General features: G+C 41.4%; 1 protein-coding gene across 5 annotated transcripts in view; it reads right to left on the bottom strand.

Moving 5' to 3' along the window:
• ZDHHC21 (zDHHC palmitoyltransferase 21) overlaps nt 1–25,552 on the bottom strand; it is a 51,922-nt gene extending 26,370 nt beyond the window's left edge. For 2 of the 5 annotated variants that reach the window (XM_087742485.1, XM_087742490.1), the window contains exons 1-6: nt 25,414–25,552; nt 15,316–15,412; nt 11,394–11,597; nt 10,494–10,592; nt 7,628–7,739; nt 5,897–6,035 (exon numbers count right to left, since the gene is read on the bottom strand). In XM_087742485.1, the coding sequence (XP_087598611.1) occupies nt 5,897–6,035; nt 7,628–7,739; nt 10,494–10,592; nt 11,394–11,547 (504 nt within the window). In that variant the 5' untranslated portion in view covers nt 11,548–11,597; nt 15,316–15,412; nt 25,414–25,552. Of the gene's footprint in view, nt 1–5,896; nt 6,036–7,627; nt 7,740–10,493; nt 10,593–11,393; nt 11,598–15,011; nt 15,068–15,315; nt 15,413–24,355; nt 24,464–25,413 lie in introns of those variants that run through there. The other 3 variants (XM_087742486.1, XM_087742487.1, XM_087742488.1) reach the window with 3 other exon arrangements.
• Between the last annotated feature and the right edge of the window lie 283 nt (nt 25,553–25,835).

The following is a 25,835-nucleotide window of genomic DNA, read 5'->3' as shown; positions in this document are numbered from 1 at the left end:
CCACAGCAGAACACATGCCATGTCTTCATTTGTGAGCATCAACTGTTACGGATGAATGCTACCATTGACTAGGAGAACAGCTATTATAGCTTTATGCTATCATACAGGAGAGAGCTCAAAAACAATAACGGGTCCAGCTCAAGATCATAGTCAATGATATGACCGCTGCTTCCAAATTCAACTTCTTTTTTACCCTCCTAACAACAACAACAAAAAGGCGGGAACACATTTAACGGGTCCCTGCCATTTGCAGTACTGGGTTATTATTTTCAAGGGTTTACAGTATTCCTTTAAAAACAGCACACTCTGTACAGAGGACAGAGCTTTCAGCAGGACCAACACAGGACTATTATATCTGTTCCAGAAGAGACAAAGTGAAAAACAGCCTTCATAAATTTTCATTTACAATGTAAGATTCATTTATGTAATCTTGATTCTTTACTGAATTATGATATTAACAAAATATATTAAGATACTTCATCTTTCTCTTGGGGAAGGGATACCTCATGTAACACATGCTAACCTGCTTGTCTGTTCTCAGTTGCAAATGCCCAGGATGCCTGTCCCAGTCTGGTGATGAAGTCAGTCTATCAACTTGGCTACCATAAAAACAGTGTAGAACACAGAACAAGGCCAGGCTGTCAGATTCAAAAAAGCAAAACAAAAAATACAGACTGCAGGTTTTTCAGGAAGCAAGAGGAAGGGGAGGTACAAGGGAAAAAAATTTGCTCATGTTAAGGAAAAAAAAAGAAAATTAATTCACAGAACACGAGCTGCATTCTAACAAGCCCTTTTGTAGAGATACTTATTATTAATAAAACCTGATGTTTATGTAAAGCACTTTTTGATTTCAGGTCTACTAAATGAGTAATTTTCCAGTCTGATTCATGACGACTGATTTGGTTTAAAGTGAAAAAGGGAATAGCACTCTGATTCCAGAAATTATTTTCTACACAGAATTCAATCCGAAGTGATAATGCTGAAATAATTTCAGACTAGAACAGATTTTAAGAAAAGGCCATATAATCTTTGCATAAAAATTATACTATCAATACAGTAAGTTCTAACAAAATGTTATCCTCTCAGTCATTCCTATCTTTTCTCTAAAGACTATGTATTTACTTTCTAAACTTTATTCAATATTCAGAGACTGCTCTTATAATTATACAGGAGGCGAGCAGGGTGAGGTTGGTTTTGCAGAATACTGAGAAGGAAAATTTTGATGTATTTTCAAGTTTTTTAAAAACTCTCACATCCTGTAGGTCATTTCAAGACCCTAAAAGAAAAGGCTTCCTTTAGATTCTCTTTACAATATAAATGGACTTTGGATGATACGTATTTCCAGATTTTAATTAATATTAGTTAATACATAATACTGAAATAAATATTACTGTCAATAATCTTCTTGCGAAGTCTAATGAATACTTCCCAACACCTTTTATTTGGAATTGGGAAAGCAGAGTCCCAGACAGAGCGGGCTGATATTGCCACAACGCTTCCTCCATGATGTTTCCTCCCCCCTCTACCAACAGAGCTCAGAACACTTTAAAAACCAGTTAAGTAACAATATTTTCATAATATACAATGGATAACTGCAGAACTGGGAACAAAGTAAAACTAAACCAGACCAAAGGGCTTTAGGTTTTTATGTCAGTGTTTTTTGCTATGACAATAATTCTAGCAAAACTTCTAGCAAACAGAATGTATCAATCAGCAAAACTTCTTGTGCTGAAAAGATTAAAAGTGTTCTATGAATCAGGTAAAATACACTGTCAAAACATTTATTGTTCCTTCCACTTGACCAGCTGTGTCTAGAATCTGTGCCAGCACAGCCATGTAGACAGCAACTATATAGTCATGAGAAGACTAGTATTTATTCTTCTCATCTGACTACCCACAAGACTGAATACTTCCTAAAAGATACAGACTTCCTGACCTTGATGTTTTTTAATGAAGATGCAAAACTAAGAACATTCCAGACTTAGCCTCTGAAAATCACCAAAGCTAGCAGAGGAACTCATATGCTGTTTTATTCGAATTATATATTTTTCTTCTGTCTCACATAGACAATTTAATTATCATTTCCTTCACTTCTAGCAGTAATTGTACTCCTCCTGCTGGACAAACAGAGGCAATAACCACAATCCATCTTTCTGACAGTGTATCCATTACAAGAGCCAAGAATACTATGAAGCAATTTTCTGCTGTAAGACCTGAAGCTGAAAGATTGTATCTCTATTGAAATAGCTTCCTCCATTAGCTTTAAACCTATCACACTCTTACCCTAGTATACTTAATTAAACATGTTTGGGTTTTTCTTACTTAATCCTTTAAAAATAAAAACACAAGTTTTCATTCAGAAGGAAATACTAACATGCATACAGTGACCATATTTTCATAATGCATTAATCAGTACTGTGATAAAATGATTATTTCACAACAGCATTAAAAGCAATTTTAATTCTACAGCTTCTGTGTTACGCACTATTTTATACCCAAAGAATAAAAATTAAGATGAAGGCACACCGCCAAAAAATTCACAAGTATTTTTAATGAGCAGGAAGTAAGCTAATCCCAGATGGCTCTTTAGAAAAAATTACCCAGTTTTTTGAATCTATGCTAAACACTAGGCCCTGTCAATTCAGAAAATGTAAGCTCTTGGCTCTTGGTTACAGCCAAAATTTCAACAAAGAACAGCGCTCCCATGAAAGGTAGAAGGTACTGCAGTCTCTGGAATGCTATGGTACTTCAGCTTTAACTGATATACAACTACTAAAATAATCTTGCAGGATGTTTGCCTAAAAGCCTAACTAATAGTAAGCAAATCTTCTCACTGGTCCCATTCACTTGATGTCAAAATTACATAATTCTGACAAATTATTCTGTGGCACGAAGTTATATGGCATCATATCCTTAGCAACACTTCAAAAAATCAGCTTAATGGGGCTCTGATGTCACCTTCCAGGCAGATATATTGACTATAGACACCCAAACAAATTATTCTTAATTTTCTGTACTTCAGTGTGTGCCCCTCAATCCAGCTGCTGAAAAATTGAGAAAGCTAAATACTATTCAGTGTAACACTAGACTTAAGAAAGGTCTGAACAAACCAGACCTGCTGTGTCTACTCAGTTTTTCTATACAGTGTAAACATAATTATCTCTGGGACATAGAATGTTATACACTATAACACAGATCCAGTTTTTCAAAAGGAAGAGTGTCATCTGAAGTGTCCACATATGCAAATTGATAAAGCCAAAAAAACCACTGCTAAAACAAAACAAAACAAAACAAAACAAAACATAAAGTACTCTGTTTTTTCCATGACTCTGTGTAAAAATTTAGGCAGTCAAACATGGGAACCTGATCCACTCTTCAGGCAACTACATTCAACTGGGTTAAAGTAATTATTGCATATGTATTCTGCCTCATAACCCATCACATCTTCTAAAGGGTAGGTATTAAAAGCAGGCCTCCCTCCAAAAGACTATTTATTATTACTTCTTCAGAGGTTGTAAGCTGTCTGAAGTAAACATGATTTCCCATTTCCTCTCTTGCACAGACCATCTCCAAACAAATAATTTGGTTCCCTTTCATTCTGCTTTTAAAAAGCAAGGCTAACAAATAGAACTTGCGTTCGTTATCTAAACACAGTGTAATTACTTAAAGTAAGTTAGAGCATTCAGGGGACTCTCACAATAAAAAGGAAATATTCTACCATGAAATTACACTATGAGAGAAGCACTGCCGATTTCATACGAAGATTTTATCTTTGGAAAGTAGCGCTCCTCCTAGAAGCACTGCAATACCCAATACAGTATTCAGATCACTATCATTGAGAAGCCTTTGCGCTTGAAACCTGCAAACCCTGTGCACAGGAAGCCTTCAGAACACAGAAAGCGTATCACTCTGTCCAGAAATGTAGTGCGTTAACTTAGTTTATAAATTAAAGAGAAGTTTACAAAGCTACTGGAACTAGAAGCAAAGGCATTTACATTTAGTTACCTTTCAAAAACATTAACTTTCCAAAAACCCAAAATGTAACATACTCGTAAGAAATATTACTTAGATGACAAATTTCTTCACTAATACAGAAAAACTGCAATTTCATATCCTTTTTAATTTGAATCCAGCTACAACAAATCAAAATAGCTCCCTCAAATCTCACAATGCCTGTCAAACAAGGTGAATATGAAAAGCCCATCTGCAACAAACTGGAAACAAAGTGAAAAATGTGAGTACTCCATTTTAAGAGACATGTTTTACAGGTCTGTCTCAGTTTACAGGGCAGTGTCTATGGAAAGATGCTCCAAGCAGACACCAAATTCTTCTCTTCTCCATATTTCTAGAGTGCCTTAAACCCCTTAAATGGAAATACTCATATAGATGAAAAAATTAAAAAATGAAATTCCTTTAGAAGTTATTTTAAGAGAGATTTGCAAAAATCCTCAACTTTGGTACATTCCATAGAATAAAAAGCTGGTATCTATCAACTTGAATATAACACTTTTATCAGTTCCGGATGATCCAAGGAGTACAGTCTTCCTACATTTTTAGCTCTCCTTTGACACATCATCTTCACATAGGCTCTCTTGGGAACATCACATCCACTGCAGACTCATATGGGAGCAAATAAGAAGCCTGGAAGCCTATGCCCCATTCTTTTCCGGAAGTGGAATTTTTCAGGAGGCTTACTATTCTTATTTTATACCATTTAGGATACAAAATAATACAACAAACTTAAGTTGTTCAACAAAACGGAAAATGGACCTTGAAAGATGGGTGTGATGTCACCAGCAAAGAGTATGCGAAGGTGTCACATCAACATGGAATAAAAAAAAATCTGCAGCACTTCAATACTTGGGAAAAAAATCTCACCAAAATTCAGAGTACACTAGCAATTTCTGCGATGGTCTTAGTCTCTTCACGTAGGACATCTGGAATGTTACCTAATTTTGAATATGTTTTTATCTTGTTTTCTAGGTTTTTCTCTTTAGTGAGTTTGTATTTGTTATAGTCCAGTACAAATACAAAGTCTATTTCAGATATTGGGTGGAAGTTTTTATGTTTCTTTACGATCAAGATCTCGTAACATTTTCTTCAAAATAAAGAGTATCAGCTTTGCTGTTCTAGCACTTTCAAGCATTCAGCAACTTTCAAGTAAACATCTTGAATATTCTGAACATTACAGACAACAGACATAAATGAGCACCAGACACAGAGACTTTAGAACTTCAATTCCATACCGGAAGAAATTCCATAATTTTTCACTGTATTCCAATCCATAAGTCCATTTTCTCTGTTCGTGTGTTCAACTGCATTTTGCTGATGACAAGATGTTGAAATAGGACAATGACACAGAGTCCAAGTAAAACAAATGGAACTTAATTCTCCCTTAACGCACATGACCTTTTCAAAGCAACACAAAATACTGCTTCAAAACCAATGCACATTTTTCGCCTTTCAGAATGATCATATGTTTTTTTCTTATTTTTCTGGCAATATCAGCACTTTTAAATAGAGACTTAGGATAGATATATACTCTGCATAAATTTACTTTGGGGAAAGTAAAAAGAAATTTGAATACACCTAAAGTAGTTACCTTGCTTCTTCCCAGTATTCACTAATGACTTCTAAAGGAATCTAACTGGTTCTGTCCTTTCCTAGATATCTGACAAAACTAATGTTGTGTTTTTAACACATAGAAATCATATACCCTTTTAGAATGATATTTTGTTACTTACCATAAATCAGTTTGCTCACTTGATAACATACATCTAGATGAACTCTCTTCACTGTCAACAATTCAGAAGAAACATGTAGTATCTAGATATCGAAATAAATTACATTGCAGTACTAGCTATTTATTCTCTTTGTACAGAAAACAGATTCTTACCCAGTTTTCTTTTTTCAGAGGCAAAAAGTAGTAGTAATGGCAGAAATCAAGTATCAGTGTATAGGAACTAAGGATCTGAGTGTAGAAACACAGCTGTAAAAACAGCCAATGATTGTCTTCACCAACACAATTATTAATCCTGCAGAGAAACAAAGTGTATACATAAAGACAGAAATATAAAGACTTTAACACTGCAGTTATATTTTGAATAACAGAAGTTATCGTTATTTATGGAGCAAACATCATGACTAATCACTCCATTCTTAATCAAAGTGTTGGTCTGTCTGTTAGAGATGGCAGTTACTGTAAAGACTGGTTTCCCTACACTGCCACTTAAAGTGTAGATTGCATTACTGAGATCACTACTTAGAACACGAGACATATTTCTCTGTATCTTCATATAGCAAAGATACTCCTACAATTTTAAGTAATACTCAAGTAACAAAATTATTTTTTAAAAGTCTGCAAAATTTCACAGTAATACCTATTATCTTCCATTACTCAACACACTTCACTGGTTGTGAACTATGTAGAGTCCACAAACTGGAAATGCAAATGAATGGTTTGAAATTAATGTGATCACAAGGTACTCCAGTGATAAATAAGCATGACTTAGGAAGGTGCTTAAGATACAGAAGACAGAACGGGCTTCTCTATTCAGAAACTCCTTTTGCATACTCCAACATAAAGGAGTAAAGGAATGACAAGGATTCTAGAAATTCTAAGTACGAGATTCAAAACCTTTGAAAACTAAGTCTAGTCTGCTTCACAGGAGTTACATTGGTACAAAAAAATGTGGTTGGGGTGCAATTTCATACAAGCACTGGCACAGACATCAGTACCAAGCTAAGCCATAATGACAAAAGTCATACTGATGACATACATATATAATGACAAATAGTTATACTGGCATTATTTTGTGAAGTAGCAATTGACAAAAAGGGTAGTTTGAAAAATGGCTAAATCAACACAGGAGGATCCTGATGTCAATTCTGTCCTCTGCAGCTCATCATTGCTGTCTTGCTGGAAATGGTACCTCAGAACTACTGACAGAAATCTTTATTTTCGTTTTAAGCCACAAACAATCAGTTTAAATAGATAATTTTAGCCAGATTAGTTCATTTCAACTGAAACTACTTAGAAAACAGCAAAATAAGCAATTTCATTACAAAATCAGAGACACTATGACAAGTGGGGCATGGTATAGGTCAATAACATTTTCTACTCAGCACAGCTATTTGGTAAACTAAAAACCAAAAACTATCTGAAACCATGATCTATTTTTATTATTATGAAGAGCATCCCCTTTTATGTTGAAATTGTAATCTTTTATTTCAATCCAAGAAACATAAATATTGTTTAATTTCCTACAAAAAATACTTTTTTCCAGCATCAGAAACTAAATTGCAACAAATGAAATAAATCTGCAATGTACAAATTAACTATGTTGAGATCAGTTTTAGGAGTAAAAATTCAAATTCTTTAAACAAAATATGTGAATTTTCCAAAACTATATGGCATATAACAAATTGACAATGACAAAATGTTACACTGCAACAGTTCTTACTGTCAGTTTTACTTGTAGGCGTAAGAACATCTCAAAGGTGTTCTTTCCCTGCTCTAAATGCCTACATGATTAAGCACTACTGGGAAAGAAATATGACAAATGAGCAATAGTCAAGACTTCACTAAAACAACAGTAGATTGTTAGAACAAATGTCCTGGTCTTACCATGGACAGTGGTGATCCATCCTCCTCACGCAATGTCCACAACGACTGCAGTGGTGTGAACGCTTTGGTCTCATCATATTGCATTTGTTACATAACTCCCAATATTCTCGTTCTAGGTGAAAATGTAAAGACACCTTAGAGAGATCTAAACTCAGTACAGCACACTCATGATAAATCTAAATGCTAGTGATTCAAAGAGAAAAAAATTCTTACTATGATCTGAGAAGGGTAAGCAGCATATAAAAAACTTCTTTTCCCACTGTCACCTTAATTAAACTGGAAGATATTACTGGCACTATGTGCCAGTTTTCTTCTCCAAAATCGTCTCTCCTTGTATATGTTTCTGGGGAGTAATTATTACAGCACAATAGCTGTCACTCAAACAAGGAAGACTGTAATTCAATTATTTTCTTACATGTCTACTGTTAAAAAACCTATCTGCTAGACAGAACCATGAATCTCCCTGCCACTCCAAAACCTCCTGAGGAAATACTGCTACTCAAACTTGTCAGAGCTAGCTAACTAAAATAAAATACACAATGAACACTTCAAGAGCACCTTCCATCTCAAAGCATTTTAAGACATGCATCTCACAATATGCAATTTTACACATAAGGCAACCAAAGAACAGACAGAGGATAGGCTTGTATTTAAAAATATACACTGGTTTTGGATGCCCAGTGTGAGATTCTTTAAGCTGATCTCCAGAGATACTGAGTAGCTGAAACTACCAGGAGCTACTATTGCTCAGCTTAGGTATGATTTATCTCAAATTGCACCACCCAAATTAGAGGAAGCCTTTGAAAATGAGAATTCAAATTATATATTCAGTAAGTTCATTTTCACATGGGAAACAAATCATATCAACACTGTCTGTTTCCAAACAAATAATACTTCCATTCATAAAAGCATATATTTTCTGACTTTAAGGAAAATAGGTGCATGACTGAGAATCTTAAATACCTTGACTGGTTGTTTCTACCTAAATAGAACTTTTTTGATGCGGAGATATTTCTTAAATCCCAGGGGAAAAAAATAAGCTTAGTTTTTACAGTAGGGCGTTCTGAAATTTTATACGGTAAAGCACTGCCCCTAAGTAAACAAAATAAAGTTAAATTTAGCACTGCTGAGCCACCTGCTTGTCTTTCTTGCTGCAAAATAACATTTGGACACTGGAAGTAAAGAAGCTCAATATCTGAGATCATTAAACTAGTAATAATGCCAGATGGAAACTGATTTACAATCTGTTCCCATAAATCCAGCATCACAAAGGTGTCACTCCCTAATAAGGTGGCTCCGGCAGAGTTCAGAAAGCCCCCAATCTCATTTTTGAATACAATTTATACCATGCAAAACTATATCTTCCTGTCAACCTAGAGAATACCAGAGAATTGAAGTGCTACTTTAGACAGTACAAAACCCCTCATATAGCACACACCAAATCGTAACACCAATGTCACAGTCAAGCCTAAGTGTTCCATCTTCAGAAGTATCTATAAAGTATCATTGATGTAAGAAATGAATGGAGCATGAAGAGGTTGGAGAGCTATTCAAAGGGATCCCTTAAAAGAGAAGGAAGCATTTGTGCACAAAGGGAATTTATACTGGTCCTGGTATTTTGCAGGTAAACAACCATTCATTCATAAATGTAATTGTCTGTAAGTGTACTGAGTGTCTTCATGCTTCAGCTCAGGTTGCACAATCCATGTTGTTCTTCCTGCAGCAAGAACACTCACTCTAGAACCCAAGTCTGAGCCACCTTTCATTTTAGTGGATCAAAGGCTCAGTTACCAGCAGCAGAAAGAACACTGACATGAGATTTTCTGCGATCAGTGTTTCACATCTGAATGCCAAGGAGATACATCCCTTCCTACTATCTGCTGCCTAGCTCGTGCACACCGTAATAGCAGTGCTGAGGCTGAACAGATCATGTTTCCAAACACGTCATCTTAGATTCTCACTAATATCAGGAAGAGAGAGCAAAATGTTACTCCTGGCATCCACCATGTTGCAAGACAAGACTGAAATATTCACCCCTCACTGAATTTGATACATTTTCTACATTCAAAAAGTATTTTCTGTTAATGTGACAAATCTCATGCTGCTTAATATCCCTGCTCCATTCTAAACTGCTATGTAAAAGCTCTATGCATTAGACAAGCACCTCAATAGCATCAAACAGTTCATAAAAATATTGACTTTCTCTGTGGAGAATTACTAAGATTTCAGATTTCCTCCAATTTCTGGAGCATTAGATACCCTACAGGAATTGTGGGATAAATTCACAAGGACAGAAGGGAATTCTCACATGTTAAGTTGCCACTCTATAGCAACACAACATAATTAGCATCATATTTGTTTGGTTACAGCCCATACAAACATAAGTCACTGAAAAGAAATGTGTAAAAAATGCACAGGTAAAATCCAGTGTAAGAGTACCTTCTACCACCACTTTCAAATCTTACAAATTTACTTAGAAAAAAGCTGTAGAATTATACTGACTAACCATCTCTAAACATTTTTTATTAAATATTATCACATTAGAAGTATATGTAATATGTTTGAAAGCCTAGAATGCAAAAAAAATTCTTCCCATGGAAATATGTCCTACAGAAGTTCCTACATAACTAAACTTCTGATGGAATACAAGTTTTGAAAAGGAAGTTTTGAGTCTACACAAGGGAAAGTCCTAGAAATGTACAAGTTAAAAACAGTGACATACCGATTTTAATTTCATTAACAATATAGGCTTCAGCACAGACAGCTCATGGTTTCCATCAAATCTCACAAAATCAAATTGATTCCTAATTTTTTTGAGGACATTAAAATAACTGTTATTCAATTATATAGAAACAACTTAATGTACCTGTAATTGGTATCTTTGGGTTTTCAGGTAACTTTCCTGGATCAGCCACTGAGGCTCTTAGTAATGAAGCTATACAAAACAATGAGCAGAAGTAATAACCTGAAAAAATAAATAAGCATTTGTTAGTCTTTTTCAGGTGTAAAAAATATCTACTACACACTGCATCAAAAATACAGATGCTTCAGCACTGAGTTGGAAATTACTCAGGCTTCTCATTCAATTCCAGATACATTTTTGGTCCTATACAGTCTACAATATTAAGTACTCCCCAGTCCTAAAAAGAGAGAGGAAAAGGTAGCAATGAACACTGTTTTGATAGCACCAGCAGGATGCCACTATGACCTTACTACTATATTTAAGAAGTTCCTCCACTGTCTTATCAAATAAGCACCAATCATTCTACACCTCAAAGCCTCTACATGAAAGGACATTCCCAATAGTCCATCTTCACTTTAAAGTTGCTTCCAGGTATAATTCAAGCCTTTTCCCCAGCAAAACCAATTAGCGTAACTCACATTAGCTGACCCATCCAGGGATGTATGACAAAACTAACAAAACTCAGTTTGTCAACCATCAGTACTACCACCCCAAATTCTGACAAGCACTAAGAGTTGTGGGCCTGAAATTCTCTCAACAAGTTCTAGCTACAGGATCTGAAAGCCGCATTAACACTTTTCCCCAGTTCCCACACAAACAAGTCTTACCATGACACCTTTGAAATGGATGAAGTGTCTCAACTTTTCAGAACACAAAAATGTAGGATGCGTCCCAGTACTCTTATCCTTTATCTTTATCCTTCACCTTATTCTTTATTTTCTGACCTTTCTCATGTCTGTTAACTACTGCCCAAATATACTGGTTTTGCTAGTAGAAAAAAAGGGCTAAGTTAAATTGACTTACACAAAATTGCCACAATTGAAATATGTCCCTCTTCATAGTGAGGAAAAAGGATGACTTTTGGAATGAAGATTGTATTGTACAGCCAGACAAAGATAATCAGGCCCATGCAGCACCAACCCTGTGGGTCAACCACAAAGTGAATTCGTCGTCCCATTGAACACAAGCAGGTAATAATCTGTCACGACCCAGGAAGAAAAGATTATCCTAGAGAGATAAATTAAAAAAGAAAAAAGAGCCAATTAACTAGTATCGTGCAATCTCCAGGGTTCCACATACATTCAAATAGGGAAAAAAAACCCCTCTGTCAGCTATTGATTTAAGGAATCAAATGAAACCTTACAGAGATTTCACATACATTCTTCAAGTACCAGGAAGAGAAATATTTTATTATTTCATTATCTAGTTATATCTTGCTAAAAAGTAACATTTATCATCAAGATGCAAGTAAAACAAGTACCTGGGAAAACTATTAAGTACTAGGTAAAGCAAGCAATTGTCAGCCAGCTGGCAGCAGCAAAGGATATAAACATTACAGAAAAGAAGTCTCCCATCAAAATAAAAAGGTTGCAAAGCAAACAAGAAATATAAGGAATGATTTATGTTATACAAGAATTCATCCCACCTACCTATCATAGTCTCCCAACTATATTTCAAGGTTGTTTTTTAAAAGCTTGTATGCTAAAATAGTCATAAGCTTCCCTAGGAATTTGTCTTCTTTCCCTGCTTAAAAATCCTCCTTCATGGCATTTATAGAAAACCAATAGAGGAAGAAACCACACTACCATAACACCTTTCATGTACATCAATAAGAGGTATCATACAGTGGTAAGTGTTCTCACCATTAATCACACTTACAACATCAAGGTTTCCATTCTGATAGTTTACTGTGCTGGGTTCTTTTTTGTTTTAGACTGAAGAAACCCCACCAAGTCCTACAGTATGAACTTCAGAGTTTCATAAACTAATCTTCATAAAAATGCAGCACTAAGTCATAAGCACTATTCAGCAGAACCTTCAAGGGAAAGATTACTACTGTTACTTTTTTTGTCAGGCTGCCTTCATATACATATTTTAATATTTCAACACACACATGAACCCCAAACTACTCTCCTACCCATTAGGTTCCCTGATTTCTGGGCTTCAGGGAACTTGTCCATTTCACATGTATTTCCTTCCATTCCTTTCAGCTTCTACTTGTTGCACTGGAATTTCATCTTGTTTAGCAGTCAGACATCTCTGTTTCCAGGGGTTTTGCTTGTTTCATGTTTGTCTACCCTCACTTGCATTCACAATATCTCTGTTTAATATTATCCACAAGTTTCCTTAATGTCTTGTTTTCTTCTTTTCTAGATCTCTAATCAAAATCAGACCCAAATACACTATCTGACAATTTTCCACACTTCTCCTATGCACTATTTATCATAACCCTTTGTTTGCTGTCTTCTAGTGCTAGTGTTCCCATTCAAGTATAGCAGAGTATTAAGTGCTTATTTTAATCCTAAGAATGCACCAAATTTTCTAACACTTGTTTTATAAACCCATGTTGCATACTGAATACAGCTACTGTGCCCCTAAAACTGTTTTTAAGTTCACGATAATCATAAAAACTATTTAGGCCTATATTTACTATTATTTTTTAATTTTACTATGTGTAGCATGCATGCACTGTAGTCTGTTGCATACATGGTATTAATATACTACACACATATATACAGTGTCTAGACATATAAATGACGTAGTATTATACTCCTGACTCTGCCAGTTCTTAATGTGCCTCTTGTAAGTTAGCTTTGGCAACCAGCAGGTTTAGAACTAAAAAACATTTTATATCCTTCTAAGCGTGCACTGATGGAGGATCTGTCTCACCAAGCAGAGAAGCTGTGGGAGGATGTGAGCAAACTGTACAACATCAGGGATGCTGAAAAGGAAATGGACCAGATCCCCTCCGAGATCCTGCAGATACAGGAACCCCCACTGCACTGAGGAGGAGCAGGCAGAGCCTCAGCTTGTCAAGCTGGGCATGGAGATACCAAGTCTGGTGAAGCCTGGGAGCTTGCGAGCTTCAGCACCAGGAGATTCCTGCTCTGCTTACAGCTCTGATCTACAGAGCAGGTTCTGAGCCCTGGCAGCAGGCAAGGACAGACAGCTGTGTCCAATGAAGCCTCCGACCTGGCTGCGCACGAGTCCTGTGGCAGTGCAGGCAGGACAGGGCAAGGAACAGTGGTGGGAAACTCCCTGCTGCAGGGACAGAGGCATCTCTGCCAGCCCCACCTATCACCTGGCAAGGTTTGCTGCTTGCCAGGGCCTTGGGTCCTGGATACCATGGATAGGATATGACTGAGGCTGGTAGTGGTCTGGCCCTCAGGCTTTTACCCTCAGCTGCTCTTCCACATGGGCACCACGGATACGGCCAGGGGAGACCAGAAGCATATAAAGCATGACTACATGGCTTGGAGTATGAGGGCCAGGGCCTGGGGACCAGGTGGCATCTCCTTCATCCTGCTGGTGAAGGGGAAGGACTTGAGGAGGAGCAGACCGATCCCACAGACCGACAACTGGTTGTGCACCTTGTGTTAAAAGCCGGGACTCAGCTTTTACACCCATAGGACTTTGAGGATCAAGAACTGTGGGGGTGGGGGGACAGGATCCACCTGACACTATGCGGGGTAAAACCATTTTTGCCAACAGGCTGGTCAATTTGCTACGGGAAGCCTTAGACTAGAAACAATGAGAGAGGGAGGTGGTGACCTGCGACCGAGCGAGGAAGTGGTGGTCAGGGTTTGCAAGCAAAGGATGCAGGGTGATGTGGACAAAAGAGATCTTATAAACAACAAAACAGAGCTGAAGTGGAACCACATCAAGTGTGTGCAAACACTTGATACAGAAACACCACTTCGGTGTACTGGGATGGGGTTAGGAAAGCCAAAGTCCACCTGGAGTTGAATCTGGTGGGGGATATGAAGGTCAGAATCAAAGTCTTGTACAGGTACACAAGCAGCATAAGGAAGGCTATGGGAAATGTCGGCCTGCTGCTGAATGGGGTAGGGTACCTGGTGAAAGGATACAAAAAGGTCAAAGCACCTTCTTCACCTTGCTTTTTACAGGTAAGACCTGCTTTCTGGAATCCCAGGCCCCTGAGACCAGTGGGAAAGTCTGGAGCAAGAAAGACTTACTCCGAGTGAGGGAGGATCAGATTAAGAAACCTTGAAACAAACTGGACATAACACATCCATAGGACCCGATGAGATGCCACCATGAGTGCTGAGAGCTGGCCCTGCCATTGTGAAGCCCCTCCCAATTATGGCTGAAAGTTTTAAGCTGATGGGTGAGGTTCCAGAGGACTCAACAAAGCCAGTGTCAAGCCTGTTTTCAAGGGCAAGAAGGAGGATCCAGGCAACTACAGGTCTGTTAGCCTCACCCTGATCCCTGGGAAGGTGGAGCAAATAATCCTGGACACTGCTTCCAAACACATGAAGGACAAGAAGGTGATGGGGAGTAGTCAGCATGGATTTACAAATGGGAAATCATGCAGACTGACAAAGACACAGAGGCCAAAAAAACCAGAGGCAGCTAGAAACACTGCTGACCACTGAGGAAACCATCTGTTTTCCATCTTACCAGAGCAGCAGAGATTCCATGACTTCACAGCGCTTCCTCAGAAGGGGAAATAACAGCTCAACAAACAAAACAGAGAGATATAAGTACTGAAATACTTGTTTCCGAGTGACCTACTAAGTATAATGTGTGAGCAATAAGCAGTGAGAAAGATTCTGGGGGAAACAGTAAGAATGCCTATAATAGAAATACAACCCAGATTTTTATAACTCAATGACCAACTTTTGCCTGCATGACATTATTCACTTTTACAATTAAAAAAACAAACCAAACCAAAACCAAACACAACACCCCCTTGAACCCATACCTTTGATGGCAAATTCCACAATTAATTCCAGGCTATGCAAAAAAAGGCCCCATTCCCAAGAAAGGGGGATTTTTCATTGTCGTCTTCTGTATCTTTACTGAAAGAGACAGAAAAGAGTTTGACACTCAAACAATCATCATCATTGGTTTGAAAGGCAGCATAGAGTAGATTACCTCCTATTCTGTCCTTCATACCTCACCTTACTGAGTAGAGCTTCCTCTCAAGCTGTTCACAGAGATATGCAGATCCTTTGCCTGTCATGTCTGAACTGACATGCTGATTCTAACTAGCGTTCCTCAAATTTCAGTTCTAGGCTGTTTCACAATTTTAATACAGATTTAAAAGGATGGGAGTATTCAGAGAAAGGTCTATATAAAACTGCACTACTGCCAGTGTATTTCAGTTACTTTAAGTTGTGATACACTTGCTTTCTGCATGCCTATTATGCTAAATTAAGTTTTATATTTTTCATTACACTTTTGTCAGCAATACTGCATAAACAATGTTAATATATTGACTTTCTCCAGCAAAGTGAGATTTTTTCCCCTCTCCCTCTTGGTTTATGTACCATATATATATATATGTAAGGGGGCGGGGAATGAAGAAAACCTAACAGGTGCACGTTCTGATGATTAGGTAGAAAGTACTAGATTCCAATTTAACTCACAGACAAGGTGAACTTATAGTCTTCTCTTTTTAAACATACTTTAAAAAAAATCTGTATTTACTCTTTCAAATACAATGTCAAAAGAAAGGATGATTGATCTCAAATAATTCTGTTCTTTAGGATTGTCCTGGTTTCAGCTGGGATAGAGATAATTTTCTTCCTAGGAGCTGGTATAGTGCTGTGTTTTGGATTTAGGATGAGAATAATGATGGTAACGCACTGATGTTTTAGTTGTTGCTGAGCAGTGCTTACACTAAGTCAAGGACTTTTCAGCTTCTCATACTGTCCCACCAGCAAGGAGGCTGGAGGTGCACAAGAAGCTGGGAGGGGACACAGCCAGGACAGCTGACCCAGACTGGCCAAAGCGCTATTCCAAACCATATGATGTCATGTTCAGTATATAAACTGGGGGGAGCTGGCCAGGAGGCAGGGGACTGCTGCTCAGGAACCAGCTGGGCATTGGTTGGCAGGTGGTGAGCAATTGCATAGTGCATCACTTGCTTTGTATATTATTATTATTAGTATTATTACTACTACTACTACTACTACTACTACTACTACTATTTTACTTTATTTTCTTTCAGTTATTAAACTGTTCTTAGCTCAACCCATGAGTTTCCTCACTTTTACTCTTCTGATTCTCTCCCCTATCCCACCAGGGACAGGGAGAGTGAGCGAGCAGCTGGGTGGCGCTTAGTTGCTGGCTGGGTTTAAACCACGACAGTCCTTGCTGGCAGCCAACGTGGGGCACGAAGGATTTGAGATAATAACAGATCAACCAGAGTGTATTAAAGAATTTATATCTGTTAGCTGTTGCTGGTCACAATACTGATTCATCTGTTCTCGATATGAGTTTATCTGATCTGCGCCATGGTCTCTTTTTTTGCTGTATATGTTAAAGATTGGTGTTGGTTTTTGCAGTTTTTTGTGCACTGCAGTGATCAGTGATGTTTTGCCTGGGAGATCTGTTATTAAAACACCGGCCTTCAGCTTAATCTGGTATTTGGGGTTTGTACTGAAGCCATTACTGTACTTCGGGTACCACCTCACAGAGACAATTAGCAATTATACCTCCTCCTCTGAGAGGTATTTTATGGAGCAAATACAGAACGGCATCTTCGCTACCTTCTTCTATGATGTTTCCTCCTTCATTAGAGTAACTTTTCAGTATCTTGAACATTCTTGGGTAGTTAAGATACTTCTATTGGTAGTTTTTGGGAATATTGTTTTGGTTTTGTCTAAGGTTAACAAGCAGTTTAAGAATATCATCCAGATATCTGCCCCAAAGCTGGATAGTTATGAGTGGCAAGGTGTGTGGGATAGTATCGGCAAGTACCTAGGACAGTGGACACCTCCAGTGTTTTTGAACTTTACCCCTGAAGAAGTGCAGAATCCTGAAAACCTAGTAAAGTATTTGGAAAAAGTATGTTGTCACCCTGGCAACTCCAGAGAGACAACTCACTGCAATGTGCTGGGGCCTGGCCCATGCCTACCGAGTCCTGTTCAACAGTATTCAGAATTCTCAAGAGGAAGAGAAGGTCTCTGGATCTGACAACAGAACAACAGGTACTGCAGCTACTCCAACCCCTGTGACAGGCACTGCCGATACTCCAACCCCCATGACAGTTACTGCAGCTAAACCAGAGAACCAACCTGTGCCAGTATCAGTTGCCCCTATACACAAGAAAAAATACACAGGAAAATCAGCTTATTTAGTAAGGGATGAAGATGAACTAGGGCCAACACAAGAACAAGGGGAAGAGGCAGAACCCATAAATGAGATGGTAACCACCCGATCTCTATCCCTGAGTGAGCTGTGAGACACGTGAAAAGATTTCAGTCATCATCCAGGTAGCACATCGTCACCTGACTGCTCCAATGCTGGGATAACAGGGCCAGTAGCCTGGAACTGGAGGGTAGGGAAGCCAAGCAGCTGGGATCCCTTTCTAGGGAAGGGGGCATTGACAAAGTGATTGGAAAAGGGGCACAAGCCCTCAGCCTCTGGAGGTGACTCCTGTCAGGCATGAAGGAAAGGTATCCTTTCAAGGAAGATGTTATGTATCACCCAGGCAAGTGGACCACCACGGAGAGAGGTATCCAGTATCTGAGGGAATTAGCAATGCTGGAGGTGATTTATGATGACCTGGACAATGAGCAGTTATCCGAAGACCCAGATGAAGTCAGGTGCACCCAACCCATGTGGCGGAAGTTTGTACAGAGTGCACCATCAGTGCATGCAAACTCATTGGCAGTAATGACCTGGAAAGACAGTGGATGAACTGGCTGGCCAGCTCCAGCAATATGAAGAAAGTCCCTCTTCTTTCCTATGGGCCTGCATCTTGGCTGTGGAAAAACTGTCCAAAAAACTGTCCCAGGAGTTCCAGAAACTGAAAGGGGGTATGTCCTACTCCTCACCTGTAAGGACCTATCTCAGCCATTAGGAGTAAGCATCCCTCTGCTCAAGAGAGAGGATATAGTGGATACACACCATGGGCCACCCTGTGGTTTTACCTGCACTACTATGGAAAGGACATGAGGAAGCAGGATGGAAAATCCACCTCGACCCTAGAGGCACGGGTATGTGAGTTACAAGGAAAAACAATCACAAAAGGCAGTTCTTCCAGGAAAATTGCTGCTCCAGTTTCCAGTCAGCAGTTCCCAGACAGAGTAGAAGGGCTGATTTTGTTTCCGATCTTAATAAAGGGACTTCTGATTTGCATTTACAAGAAGTGAGTAACAAACGTGATGACCAGGACTAGAGGGGCCCTGCCTCCAGCCAGGTGGAGGAAAGGGACAATCGGGTGTACTGGACTGTGTGGATTCGATGGCCTGGCACATCAGACCCACAGGAGTATAAGGCTCTAGCGGACACCGGTGCACAGTGTACCCTAATGCCATCAAGCTAGACAGGGGCAGAACCCTTCTGTATTTCTGGAGTGACAGGGGGATCCCAACAGTTAACCATACTGGCAGCTGAAGTGAGCTTAACCAGGAATGAGCAGCAGAAGCACCCCATTGTGACTGGCCCAGAGGCTCCATGCATCCTTGGCACAGACTGCCTCAGGAGAGGGTATTTCAAGGACCTAAAAGGGTACCAGTGGGCTTTCGGTATAGCTGGCTTGGGAAATTAAACAGTTGTCTACCCTGCCTGGTCTCTCAAAGGACCCTTCTGCTGGGGGGCTGCTGAGGGTCAAAGAACAACAGGTGCCGATCGCTACCACAGCAGTGCACCGGCGGCAATATCACACCAGCAGAGACTCCCTGATTCCCATCCATAAGCTGATTCGTCGACTGGAGAGCCAAGGAGTGATCAGCAAGACTCACTCACCCTCTAACGGTCCCATATGGCCAGTGCAAAAGTCTAATTGAGAGTGGAGACTAACAGCAGACTACCATGGCCTGAACAAAGTCATGCAGCCAATGAGCACTGCTGTGCCGGACATGCTAGAACTTCCATACAAACTGAAGTCAAAGGCAGCTAAATAGTATGCCACAAGTGATATCACTAATCTGTTTTTCTCAATCCCTTTGGCAGTGGAGTGCAGGCCACAGTTTGCTTTCACTTGGAGGGGCGTCCAGTACACTTGGAATCAAATGCCCCAGGGGTGGAAACACAGCCCCACCATTTGCCATGGACAGATCCAGACTGCACTGGAACAGGGTGGGGCTCCAGAACACCTGCGATACATTGATGACCTCATGGTATGGGGCAACACAGCAGAAGAAGTTTTTGAGAAAGGGAAGAAAACAGTCCAAATCCTTCTGGAGGCTGGTTTTGCCATAAAACAAAGTAAGGTCAAGGGACCTGCACAGGAGATCCGCTTTATAGGAATTAAATGGCAAGATGGATGTAATCAGATCCCAATGGATGTGATCAGCAAAATCACAGCCATGTCTCCACCGACTAGCGAAAAGGAAACACAAGCTTTCTTAGGCATTGTGGGTTTTTGGAGAATGCATATTCCAAATTACATTCTGGTTGTAAGCCCTCTCTATCAAAGTGACCCAAAAGAAGAATGATTTCAAATGGGGCCCTGAGCAACGACAAGCCTTTGAACAAATTAAACAGGAGATAGTTCGTGCAGTAGCCCTTGGGCCAGTCCAGGCAGGGCAAGATGTAAAAAATGTGCTCTACACCGCAGCTGGGGAGAATGGCCCTACCTGGAGCCTCTGGCAGAAAGCACCAGGGGAGATGCGAGGTCAACCCCTAGGGTTTTGGAGTTGGGAATACAGAGCATCCGAGGCTGGCTATACTCCAACTGAAAAAGAGATACTGGCAGCATATGAAAGGTTTCGAGCTGCTTCAGAAGTGGCTGGTACTGAAGCACAGCTCCTCCTGGCACCCCGACTGCTGGTGCTGGGCTGGATGTTCAAAGGGAGGGTCCCCTCTACACATCATGCAACTGATGCTACACGGAGTAAGTGGGTCGCACTGATCACACAATGGGCTCGAACAGGAAGCCCCAGTTGCCCAGGAATCTTGGAAGTGATCACGGACTGGCCAGAAGGCAAAGATTTCAGAATATCTCCAGAGGAGGAGGAGGTGACGCGTGCTGAAGAGGCCCCACTGTATAATAAACTATCAGGAAACGCGAAGCAATATGCCCTGTTCACTGATGGGTCCTGTTGTCTTGCGGGAAAGCATTGGAGGTGGAAGGCTGCTGTATGGAGTCCTATATGACAAGTCACAGAAACTGATGAAGGAGAAGGTGAATCGAGACAGTTTGCAGAGGTGCAGGCCATCCAGCTGGCTTCGGATATTGCTGAACAAGAAAAATGGCCAATACTTTATCTCTCTACTGACTCACGGATGGTGGCAAATGCCCTGTGGGGGTGGTTGCAGCAATGGAAGCAGAGGAATTGGCAGAGCAGATGTAAACCCATCTGGGCTGCCGCATTGTGGCAAAATATTGCTGCCCAGGTAGAGAACCTGGTTGTAAAAGTACGTCACGTAGATGCTCATGTACCCAAGAGTCAGGCCACTGAAGAACATCAAAACAATCAGCAGGTGGATCAGGCTGCTAAGATTGAAGTAGCTCAGGTGGATCTGGACTGGCAACATAAGGGTGAATTATTTCTAGCTCGATGGGGTCATGACACCTCAGGCCATCAAGGAAGAGATGCAACATATAGATGGGCTCATGATCAAGGGGTGGACTTGACCATGGACACTATTGCACAGGTTATCCATGAATGTGAAACATGCACTGCCATCAAGCAAGCCAAATGGTTACAGCCTCTCCGGTATGGAGGACGATGGCTGAAATACAAATATGCCAGGGAGGCCTGGCAGAGTGATTAAACCACATTCCCACAAACCCGCCAAGGCAAGTGCCATGTGCTTACAATGGTGGAAGCAACCACCGGATGGCTGGAAACATATCCCATGCCACCACCTGGAACACCATCCTGGGTCTTGAAAAGCAAGTCCTATGGCGACATGGCACCCCAGAAAGAACTGAGTCAGACAACGGGACTCATTTCCAAAACAACCCCATAGACACCTGGGCCGAAAAGCGTCGCATTGAGTGGGTATAGCACATCCCCTATCATGCACCATCCTCTCGGAAAATCGAAGGATACAATGGACTGTTAAAGACTACACTGAGAGCAATGGGTGGTGGGATGTTCAAACACTGGGATACACATTTAGCAAAGGCCACTTGGTTAGTCAACACTAGGGGATCTGCCAATCGAGCTGGCCCTGCCCAGTCAAGACTTCTACGTACTGCAGAGGGGGATAAAGTCCCTGTAGTGCACATAAAAAATATGATGGGGAGGACAGTCTGGGTTATTCCTGCCTCAGGCAAAGGCAAACCTATTCATGGGATTCATTTTGCTCAAGGACCTGGCTGCACTTGGTGGGTGATGAAGGAGGATGGGGAAGTCCGATGTGTACCTCAGGGGGATATGATTTTGGGTGAAAATAGCCAATGAACTGAATACATGATGTTAATTGCTATATAATACTGTATGTCATCACTGTTATGGTTGGTATATGCCATATCAACAGTATTAAAGTAAGAATCACCCAGATTAATGAAGAATGAACTTCGATGAAACCAAGTAGAGTGCAGTGGTGATGGAACCAGAATTGGCTTCAGCATGCAACAATCCAACACCACACACCATCTCTCTTGCCCTGAAAGACCATTATGACAAATGGAACCCAAAGTCATGGACTAAGTGAACTCAACAGCTGTTTTAGGGGGATGGCCCATAGACTAAGGGAATGACATCTATGTGTATATATCAGAAGACTGGAAAAGTAGTGGTGATTAATTGGAATGTATTGGAAAGTGTAGGACCTGAGCATGATGTAGATCGTATAGAATAAGGGGTGGATACTGTCCTGGTTTCATCTGGGATAGAGTTAATTTTCTTCCTAGTAGCTGGTATAGAGCTGTGTTTTGGATTTAGGATGAGAATAATGTTGACAACACACTGATGTTTTAGTTGTTGCTAAGTAGTGCTTACACTGGTCAAGGACTTTTCAGCTTCCCATGATCTACCAGATGCACAAGAAGCTGGGAGGGGACACAGCCAGGACAGCTGACCCAGACTGGCCAAAGCGCTATTCCATACCTATGATGTCATGCTCAGGATATAAGCCGGGAGGAGCTGGCCAGGAGGCAGGGAACCGTTTGGGAACCAGCTGGGCATCGGGCGGTGGGTGGTGAGCAACTGCATTGTGCATCACTTGCTTTGTATATTATTATTATTATTATTATTGTTATTACTATTACTACTACTATTTTACTTTATTTTCTTTCAGTTATTAAACTGTTCTTATCTCAACCCACGAGTTTTCTCACTTTTACCCTTCCAATTCTCTCCCCCATCCCACCAGGGGCGTGGGGAGTGAGTGAGCAGCTGTGTGGTGCTGGGGTTAAACCATGACAAGGATGCACCATTTCTGACAAGAATAACTACAATATGTAGAGGAAAAAAGTCTATGAGCAGATTTGCAACAATCAGTTGAAAAGAAACAATTAAGTGATTTATATCCGTATACACTCAGTATTCATACATGCAATGCCTAAAAATTTTCCAACAAAATCATTTAGGATAAAATACACAACACTAATGTTAGAGGTTTTGTGGTTTTCTTCCCTCTTACCCTAATTTATAGCCATTTTTTCTAAATAAACATCTCAAACACGAGGCATTTGAAAGCAAACAGTAGCTGCGGCTGTAACAAGCTTCAGATTTACCAAAACATGACTGAGTCTTTCCTACATGTTGAAGAATTGTTCTTGCCTTTCCAAAAACCACTTTTACTACAGGATGCCTGGACAGCATTTTTTCCTAACCCTTTTCTTTCTGCCCAATTCAATTAATGGTATCATAAACTCACTATTTGTTCACTACAATTACCTCCAATATGACTTCTCATATGACATCCACTGAATAATGAGACCACAGAATGAGTCAGGCAGGAAGACAGTCACTTTGGAGAAACGAGAAAGCTTTGCACTAACCAGAAATGTTAACATGAAATAAAGATTGTTTTAACAGGCAAACTTCAAAAAAAGTATATAGTTTTGCATCAAGACTGTCCCAAAACATACTTAGAAAATTCTGTTTCATAAATAAACCCAACACAAGCACTACTCAATGTCTCACTCTAAGCAGCATGACAACCAGCTCTGGTGATAGCCTGCTCCTTGCACTTTTATGGCTGTTGCATTGATACATAACTAGAAACCAAGATCCTACACATTCTGCCTCACTTCAGCCCTGGAATTCTACTTCAGTAAGAAAAGTAAGACTGGTGAAATCTGACTTCCAGAACTTTTTTCACAAATGGTTAAACAAGTCCAGAATGACACAAATCAATAATTCACAGTATTGTTCACTGCGAAAAACAATTTTAAGACCACATACAAACTAAACAATACTATGCTCTATAAAATACACTTCTAGGGTGAGAAAAACACCACTTTCTAAAAAGGCTGTATTCTAAGCAATTCAGACAGAAAAAGGAAGAGAGTAGAAACACGAGAGATACACTTGCTACAATATTTGTGACAGCCAAGGCAAGGCCATAACAATCAACAGCCTCTGTCAATTTGTGGATCCAGCTGTCGTGTTAGATCTGTGACTTTCCTGAAATCTTAAGAATTACTGTCAAAAATTATGCTATAAAACTAAAAATAAACTTCACCCCAAAAAAATAAAAAGTTGACTTGAACCAAACAACTAAATTACTTTCAACTACATTTCAAAAAAGTCACTTATGAGATATTATCAAGTGTCAGAGTAGAACTATCATTATGCATCTTGCAGCTCTTCCATTTGACAAAACTGGAATCTGAATAACCAGTTAATACAAGCAGCAGCACACTTTCGCCATGACAAAACGCCACATACCTGGCATTGCACATGTTTATAGAATGGATGGTTGTCAGTGGAGACCTTGGCACTACCCAGTTGTTAGGTGGCTGTTGGCAGGTTGGTTAAGGTAGGCAAGACATTTCCACCCAATTCTTTTTTATAGATAGGATCTTGCAAGGCATACCTGTAAACTGCTACCGCATTCGCGAAAGATGCCCCACGGGCTTGGACCGGGACGTGGCTTGATATTAATGCATATGCACTGTATCCTCATTGATCGCAAACGCATGAAAACTATCTGCACCTACTGCTGACCAAACAGCCATCTGTAGACAACGTATGTTACCGAAGCACACCCCTGTTTGGATCCTCAGTGCGAAGGCAACCAAGACGTACTATTTCCTTTTCTAATTACTGGAGCTGGAAAACGAAAGTGTGAAACGAAGGAAGGTCGGAGGGCATTGCGTTTCCTCGTGCAGTGCTGTGCCGCTGGAGCACACGGCCAAGAAAAGCCACCCACCCCGTTCATCACCACCTCGAAAGCAGCCGATGCCCTCCGCATCACTGAGCAAAAAAAGCAGCACTGTGGAGCTTCATGAAAATGACAACAGTATTTATTTCATAGATACGGAGAAACTCATGAAGTCCGCTACGGACTTCCTTCCCCCGACTCTCTATACCGAAAATAGCATTCCCGAAGTTAAAGTTAACACAGGTAAAGCAGACACCCAAGACTGGTAGGGCGGATTTAATACAGGCAAAGCCGACGCCCAAGACCGGCGATGCGGAGGCCCCCATCCTACAGCCAGCCTGCCCACGGCCCCGACAAAACGCGCCCCGGGGGCAGCCGGCGCTCCCCGGCCCAGGGCCGCGGGACGGGCGGCAACGGCGCCTCCGTCCAGCCCCCGGCTCGAGCGCTGCGCTCAGGCACCGGAGCCCGGGGCGGCCGGGCCACCGGGACCCCCCCACGGCGGCCGCTGCGGGGCCGCCCCGGGCCAGACGGGCGGAGGCCGGACCCTCCCGCGGCGCCCCGCGCCCGGCGGCGCCCCCCCCTCCCCCGCCGCCCCCCTCCCGGGGCACGAGGCGGAACCAACCGTTGGGCGAGGCCGGGAGGAGAAGGGCGGGGCCGCGGTCACGCGCCCCCCGCTCCCCCGCTCTCCATGGCAACCGCGGGGCCACCGCGGCCGCTCGCAGCACGCGCGCCCGCACGCGCCCAACCCCTGCCGCCGCAGCGCCGCCTTCCGCTTCCGCCGCCCCAGCCGCGCATGCGCGCTCAGAGCCCGCTGGCAGCGGGGCGGGGCCGGTGGCCGGGAGGGCTGCGAGGGCCGGGAGGGCGGCGGGTGGCGTGGCCCGGCTGGGCCGGGGGCTCCGCCTGGGCGGCCCTGCCCGTGCCGTCAGGGTCACCCGCGCCGCGGGGGTGCGAGGTTTGTGCGCCTCGCCTTCCCCGCGCAGGCGGGAGGAGCCGCGTCGGAGGGAGGGAAACCTGCCCGCTGCCCGGCGGGAACCTCTCTGCCCC

This window comes from Nipponia nippon, unplaced genomic scaffold, assembly GCF_047370975.1.
Source record: "Nipponia nippon isolate SJK-2023a ecotype South Korea unplaced genomic scaffold, ASM4737097v1 scaffold_8, whole genome shotgun sequence".
Taxonomy (NCBI): Eukaryota; Metazoa; Chordata; class Aves; order Pelecaniformes; family Threskiornithidae; genus Nipponia; species Nipponia nippon.
Note: the sequence above shows the minus strand (reverse complement) of the source record. Positions and strands in the feature narration are given on the sequence as shown.